Here is a 7,666-nt window from a genome sequence, read left to right as displayed (position 1 = left end):
ATCTTCCAAACTCTGGTGACCAACAGGTTCGCTGAGGAGCGGTGGAGTGGAGGGGTGAGGGGAGGGAACATAGGAGCCTTCTTCCCCATTCTCTGCCACAGAGAGGCTGGAGGGCCATTGCCACAGGGAGGTGAGACAGCACAGTGTCACCAGCTGGGCTCAGTCAGGACCAAGGACTCAGACACTCATTTGTGAATGTGGTTGACAGTCCCTGCTTTGCACATGTTGCAGTGAAGTATGGCATCTTGGGTGGTCTGGGGTGGGGTGCACTTTGCTTGAGGCATATACTATACAAAGTGGAGGTTATTTGTGCATGTGACCCCCCTCAAGCTCTCCTGGACACTGGTGCCCTTCCAGCCTATCCAACAAACTCCAGCACAACAGTGGATGGGAGACTCCACCATTTCCAGGTATTGGGACCTTAGCACTCACATGGAATCTAACAATCACAGTGATGGATAAAGAAACTGAGGAGGGGGGTTCATAAACCCATGAGGAGTTAGTGGCAGAGGCAGTGGGCTCCCCTTCGGCTCTTGTCCCCCAAGACTTCTAAAAATGCTAATGCTGGGGGGGATTGGACATCTCAGCTCCCATCCATTCCTTTTCCTAGGCTCATTTCTGAGGTCTTTATCACCAGTCCTTCCCTCCAGATTTCTACTACTGTCATATCTGTTCATGCCCTGACACCCCTGCCCAAGCCCGCCAGTGACCTCACCTGGTCCCGGCTGACCTGCAGTGGGTAGGAGCTCAGCAGTAAAGGGGCTGCTTCCTTCAAGTGAGCAGGCAAGGCAAACCCATCCCAGGAAGTGATTTCACCTGTCAGTGCCCACCTGGGGCCCCACAAGAAAAGCTGGTGTTTTGGAGATAGCCTGAGATGGCAGATGGGCAGAGATTGCACAAATGAGGGTGTAATTGACAATCAATTGTGATTAGGATCGAAAGGACATCTTTATAGACCAGACATTCTAGGTAGAGGTTGGAAGAGGAGAGGGCTGTTTCTGGGATCTGGAAGAGGAAGGGGTTTGCTGTGCATCTCTGTGGCTTGCATTGTTCATTAGATGTAGTGATCCCCTCCTGAACCCGTCCACATGCAGCACCCTCCTTTCTTATCTAACTTTGGAGGCCCCAACCCCTGCAGGACTCTTTGCTTGGCCCTTGCTCTCTGAGTCTGATATGCATTCTGCTCACAATAGAACAGAGAGGGACAGTGAAAAGAGGAGTGAAAGATCGCAGACTTGGAAACTTCAGGGTAGCGGAACCACAGTGCTATCCTCAGGGTAGCACTCTCAGAGAGGAGAGCATTCTGCGGTGCTATGCGTGTGTTAAGGGAAAACACAGTGTAGTTACATTATGTCCTAACATCATTCCATTCTGCTGTTAAACATATCATACTTACATTGGTATGATACATATTTACTATGTTTTAGTGATAACCATATATTATGCTACATATAATATAGTGTGTTAAAATGGCACTAAAGTTATGTTATATAAAACATCATTTTACATGCAACTGTTCATTTTGAACGAGTTATGCCACAGGGCTGGACATGTCATCATCTGCCTCTTCACACATTGCAGGAGCCTGTGGTCCAGGCCCAGCCCCCACCCACCCAGCCCGGTGAAGCTTTGCTGCATGAAGCTGTCACACTGGTACCACCCAGAGCCAGAGCGCACATCTGCACTTGGGACCTGCCCTGGCACCTAAAGCCTCCCTCCTCCACCCAGCAGCTGGGGGAGGGGCGCTCAGTGACGGGGGTGGGGGCTGTGTCGCAGAGAGACTTGAAGCTGGCAGGGAGAGTGAGGGTGCAGACTGAGCCTTCTGCCCGGGATTGTGTGTCTGGGTGTTCATGAATGAGTTGTGCTTGTGTGTGCTACGCACTTGTGAATGACTGGGAGTGTGAGTGTGTGAGAGAGTGGGGTGGGCACATCTATATCCAAACTTAGCTGGGGGAGAGGTGGAGAGGGCAAAGACCAAGGTGGGGGCGGGAAGAAGATAATTACCTCCCTGCGATGAGAGATTACCCACCCTCCTTCCCCCAGAGGTGATTTATAATTTAAAGATAAAGAATAATCAAGTCCTGGCAAGGAAGGACACAGTGTTGTGGGTCTGATTAGAATCTCGGGATGGACCAGCATGCGGGGAGGGCGAGGGGGGAAGGGAGAAGAGAAGGGGGGCCTGAACCTCCCCCTAGCCCCCCGCCCCCCGCCTCCCAAGGCTCAGCACGTCCGACCGTGGCCCAGATTACAGCTGGTCGGTCCCCCATTATTTCTCTCAACTTTTAATTTCTGCTTCCAAAGGATCATTGCCCGCGGTAATTGCAAAGGACCCGTCCTTGCGCGGAGCCGGCTCCGGGGACCGCGGAGTAAGGAGGCCGCATAGCCGCTGAGCAAGCGCCCGCGCGTTCACACCTTGTAGACACGCGCGCCCCCGCCGCTGGCGCCCACTGGGGTCCACCAGCTGCCGGCCGGCTTGTTGGCGTGTGCGGGAGGAGGGGAGAGACCAGGGACCCTCCAGGAGCTACCGCGATCCCGCGCCGGGACGCTGGACTGCAGGTGGGACTCTAGAGGGCCGAGGGCCCGGAAATGCCATACACAGCGCCACTGTAGATAAAACGTACTCGAATAAAGACTCAGACCTCGGGGCTTCCTATTTACCCGAGTGTGGGGAAGTGGCATTTTCCCCTTATTTGAAGGGTATCGGTTTCTATGTAGGCCGCTTGCAGTTTGGACGATTTTCCATCCCCGTTTTGGGGGGCGGGGCAAGGAGGTCGCCCAGCCCTCCTCATTTTTGATTCCACGTCTAATGAGCAGTCCCGGGGGCACGGGCCCCGCCCCCCTGCAGACTCTCCCGGCTGGGCCCTAATTTGACGACACGAAGGGGGCGGGTGTGGGAAGGGATGGAGGGGCAAAGACCCCAGCGAGGGAGGCGGAGAGGCGAGACCAAGACCCACAGAACACTCGGGAGAGGGCTGAAGACCAGGCGGAGAATTCGTCCGCGAGAGACTCTTCTCTCACCCGACCCCAGCTGCCTAGGGGCGCCAGAGCTGCGGGAGCCACCGAAGCGCCAGGGCCCTGCGCACCAGGAGCCCCGAGGGCGGGACAAGCAGGCGCCGCACTCTGCGCCCAATGTCCCAGCCAACTCTCAGCGCTGGAGAGCTGGCGGGCTCTGGGGCCTCTGCGGCCCCTCCACTGACGGATCCCGCAATTATTTAAAAGTGGGGGCTGTCTCCTCCCTCTTCGTCCAGGAGGCTGACGCGCCGTTTCCAGACGAGCTGAGGAGCAGCGACACTCCGCTGACCACGACAGCGGCTAGCAGACTGCGCTCTGATTCCAGGCTCTGCGTCTGTCTGTCCGATCTGGCACCTCCGTCCGTGTCCCCCGGGTGGGTCCCGCCTACTCCGCCCGGGACCGTTCGCAGCCAATTAGGCGCCCGCGCTAACGAGGGCTGCGGAGTCCCTTGGCCGCCTGCGGGCGCACGTGTGTGCGGCGTGTGGGTGCGTGGGCGCCTCCGGCGGGGCTGCCATAAATGCTCTGACCGGCCGCGGCGGGCGCCTGAGGCGGCGGCGGAGGTAGCGCCAGGCAGCACTGGCCCAGCGCGCTGGGCGCTGCTCTAAGAGCGAGCCCAGCTGTGGCCGCCTGCGCTGCGTGGTGCTGCGGCGCCGGGGCCGCCAAGAATGAGAGCCCAATAGACTGCGGGGCCCGAGCCGCTGGAGCGGCCAGAGGCCAGCATGAGTGCTAGCGGCCCAGCGGCTCCTGGGGACGGCCCCGCGCTGCCGCCGCCTCCTGGGCCCGGGCCTGCACCGCCCGCTCCGGCCGCCGCTGCCCGAGACGCTATGGACGGGCGCGCGGAGCTGCCTGCTTTCCCCCGGGCTGGAGCCCCGCAGCTCGCGGTCAGCGACACTGTGCCCCCGGCGCCTGAGGGAGCTGGAGCGGCCCGGCCCGCCGCGCCCCCGCGCCCCACCTCCTTCTCGGTGCTGGACATCCTAGACCCCAACAAGTTCAATAGTAGGAGGCGTCGCTGCGTGCTTCTGGGTCCCGTGGCACCCACTGCGTGTGCCCCAGCCCCGTGCGCCCCTGCCCCTGCCGCCTCAGGTCGTCCACCGCGCGCCCAGGAGCTGGAGCGCCGCACCCTCGCCGGCCCCGCTGGGGAAGTCGGAGCCTCTGCCGGAGCTGAACCGCCAAGTGAGTAGGATCCGGGCGGCGCCTGGTCGTTGGGGTACGGGGACAGGCAGCTTCCAGGCGTTTCCGATCCTGGAACCCCATGGCGAGCTAGTCCTGGCTCGGTAGAAAGTTCGCAGAGCGCGGGGTCCGCGGTCCCCCCACCCGCGGCCTCCATCGGATCCGGACTCCAGAGCCCCGCACTACCGGCTCGCTGCTAGGAAGCTTCAGCTGGGTCAGGCCCAGGGGCTGCGGGGTTGCGGGGGCCTGTCCAGGCTTCACCTCTAAGCGTCTCCGGCCTGGGGGACATTTGGTGCTGCAGGCAGAGGGGACATGAGCCGCGGCTGGCCCGTGACCTCCCTACCCCCACTGTGGCCGCCCCGGCCTCCCTCCCCCTCTCCTCTTTTTTTTTTTTTGTGACAAATCAGACTAATTGTGACAAAACGCTGGTTATCTCTGGAAAAACAATTAAATCCCTTCGATTACAGTTAAGGGGAAATGTGCTTAGCGGCGGAAAGCGGCCGGTAATGGGGCGGCCCACGCCCCCGGCCGGGTCGATATCCCATTACGGCGCGTGCATATCTCTTTCAAGCACCTTGCAAACTCCCCCCGAACATCTAAATTATAGGGTCAAAATTCGGATAATTACTCGATTAAAACCTATTACACTTATTAGGGGCCGCTATTGATCGCGAATTGCATTCGACCCGCTCCTGATTGCTTTTTGTGCCTCCTCCCCCTCGGTCCTTCCTCTCTCCAACTTCCCGGCCCCTCCGCCGCACAGGGCCCAAGCGAGGGCGGACTGGGCTGGGTCCGGCTGCCATGGCCAAGGAGGCTTCTGGCCGCACCTTGTTCGGCAGGCTTCTCGGCGGTCTGAGGTGGAGCCAGAGCATACCCCGGCTGCCTGGAGGGAACCCTCCCCACTCCCTGGGCACAGGGAACTGCGGGAGGAAGGGCAGGCGGGCTGGTGCGGGTACAGCACAGTTGGGTCTTCTGGGGGACAGTCCCTGCTCCCATTGAGTGAGTGGTGCGGTTGGGGCCGGCCGCTATACGAGGTGGACCAGTTGCCCTGGAGGAATTTGCCAGGAGTGAATTTGCCGTTTATCGCCTGAGATTTGGTTGCCAACCTTACCCGAGAGCAGGGCCTCCGCACCAACTCGGGTAACACCAAGGAGAACATCTATCCTAATTCCTCTCTTAAGGCCACCTGTGTGTGGGGGGGGGGAGAGGGAAAAAGACCACCCTGCCCAGGAAAGACGCTTTTCCCCAAATGCAAGTGAATCCAAACATAGCCACCGCAGGGGCTGTGCTCGGGAGATGCGGGGCTGCTGCTGACGCTGGGCCTACTCAGGCCTCCGGTGGCTTGCCTGGTCTCCGCGCCACTCCTGATCCGCCACCTACGCCTTTCTGACGGAACCGAGCAGCGACCTTCCCAGGGCAGCCGCGAGCGGCCCGAGGAGCGCACAGCGGAGCAGGGACTAACGCTAGCGGCCTAGTCCCAGGGCCAGAGGCTTGAGACAGGGACAGGGTCAGGGAATTCGATTTGGGTCCCCAGAAACCCCATTCTTGGCCGGCTGCGACCCAGCTCAGACCGCTGTCCCCGCTGGTTATTAAATGCCCAGTAATTGGCTGGCCCCGTGCCGGCCTTAATTGGAGGGTAATATACGCGGAAATAAATTAAGTGGCCTTTAACTAGTTTGTACATTACGCAAAATGAGTTTAATTAAGTTTGTATCTGCCCCACGGATCGATCTGAGCTTTCTCTCCGCTGTAAACTCTCAGCCCGCGGCACCGTCGGACCTCTCGGCAAGGGCCCGGGCGCTGTGCGTGGGGCGTCCTCGAGTGGCGGGGACGCGGCTCAGGCGGGAGACAGGGATCCTTTCGATGAAAAGAAATGACGAAGGGACTGCGGGGGAACGCGGCCCGGCGAGAAGGAACGAAGGGAAAAGGAAAGAGAAACGAAAGAACTAAGGGAACAAGAAAAGGAAGCGAATAAGGAAGAGAAGAAACGAACGAGCACAAGAAACCCTCGCGGGGAGGGAGACGGGACGGGCTGGCGGGGCGCGGGCGAGCGGCGCGAGGAGGAGCGGTGCGGGTGCGGGTGCTGACCGCTCTGTCTTATGTCCCCGCGCACAGGTGCCGGCGACCCCTTCAAGATGGACGAGGCCGAGGGCAATGGTTACAGCAGCGGTAGCGGCGCCGGCGGCCGCAGCCCGAGCGCGGACAGCGGGGACGAGGCACCCGACGACGAGGACGAGGACGAGGCGCCGGAGACAGAGGCGGCGGGCAGCGCACAGGAAGCGCAGGGAGGCGGCGGCGGCCTCGGGGCCCGCGGGTCGGGCTGCTCAGGAGCGGCCGAGGCCGAAGCTCTCCCCGGCTCCGTCGACGAGGCCGCCGTTCCAGGACCCTGCGGGAACTCGCCCGGAGCCCCCGGTGCTGCGGGAGCCTCGGCGACGGGAGCGGCCGGGACGACTTCGCAGGGCGCGGCGGCTGCGGCGAAGCCCAAGCGGAAGCGTACGGGCTCCGACTCCAAGTCGGGGAAGCCGCGGCGCGCGCGCACCGCATTCACCTATGAGCAGCTCGTGGCGCTGGAGAACAAGTTCAAGGCGACTCGCTACCTCTCGGTGTGTGAGCGCCTCAACCTGGCGCTGTCGCTCAGCCTCACAGAGACGCAGGTGAAGATCTGGTTCCAGAACCGCCGAACCAAGTGGAAGAAGCAGAACCCGGGCGCCGACACAAGTGCGCCGACGGGTGGAGGCGCGGGACCCGGGCAGGGCGCGGGGCCGGGCTCGGGGTTGCCTGGCGGCCTCAGCCCGCTCAGCCCTTCGCCACCCATGGGCGCGCCACTCACCATGCACGGTCCGGCCGGGTACCCGGCGCACGGCCCCGGCGGCCTCGTGTGCGCCGCGCAGCTTCCCTTCCTGTCGAGCCCAGCCGTGCTCTCGCCCTTCGTGCTGGGCTCGCAGACCTACGGCGCGCCCGCCTTCTACGCGCCGCACCTCTGAGAGCGGACGCGAGGACACTGGGCGGAGACGTCCCACACGCCTCAGGCCTCGTCCGCCGGGCCAGGGTCTTTTCTAAAGTTCCAGCCGTTGGCTGTGTATATAACCGGTTGCTACGGAAGAGCTTTAAATTTATAAATGACTGTAGGCGTTGGGAGGGCGGGCGGCTCCCACCGACTCGGCAGCTGGGAAGCCCCTCGCGGAACTTCACTAGATCAATAAACCACAGGAGGCCGCGCCCGCGTCTCTCAGCCTCCGCAGTCCTCTTCCGTAGGTCTCTGGGTGTGCGGCGTGGCGTGGACCGGGCCCTAGTGTCCCTGCCGGCCTGGCGGCTGGCGCCGGCGTATCTCTTGCTTGGAGGCTGAGCGCAGAGGCTGGCAGACCTTTCAGAATTAAGCCGAGCCCGGACCGCCAAACAACAATGACGGCTGCAACCAAAAAATAGCCGGGCGTTGTGGCGGGCGCCTGTAGTCCCAGCTACTTGGGAGGCTGAGGCAGGAGAC

The 7,666-nt window shown here is 61.6% G+C and overlaps 1 protein-coding gene across 1 annotated transcript; it reads left to right on the top strand.

Moving 5' to 3' along the window:
- The first annotated feature begins 3,731 nt into the window (after nt 1-3,731).
- Nucleotides 3,732-7,166, top strand: NKX1-1 (NK1 homeobox 1). The gene is made up of 2 exons (XM_003801117.2): nt 3,732-4,185; nt 6,298-7,166. The coding sequence occupies exons 1-2, from the start codon at nt 3,732-3,734 to the stop codon at nt 7,164-7,166; spliced, it is 1,323 nt and encodes a 440-aa protein (XP_003801165.2).
- Nucleotides 7,167-7,666: the final 500 nt, after the last annotated feature.

The sequence above is a fragment of the Otolemur garnettii genome, unplaced genomic scaffold (assembly GCF_000181295.1).
Source record: "Otolemur garnettii isolate 467f Iridium unplaced genomic scaffold, OtoGar3 scaffold00198, whole genome shotgun sequence".
In the NCBI taxonomy this organism is placed as follows: domain Eukaryota; kingdom Metazoa; phylum Chordata; class Mammalia; order Primates; family Galagidae; genus Otolemur; species Otolemur garnettii.
The sequence above is the reverse complement of the archived record's forward strand: the minus strand, read 5'-3'. Positions and strand labels throughout refer to the sequence as shown.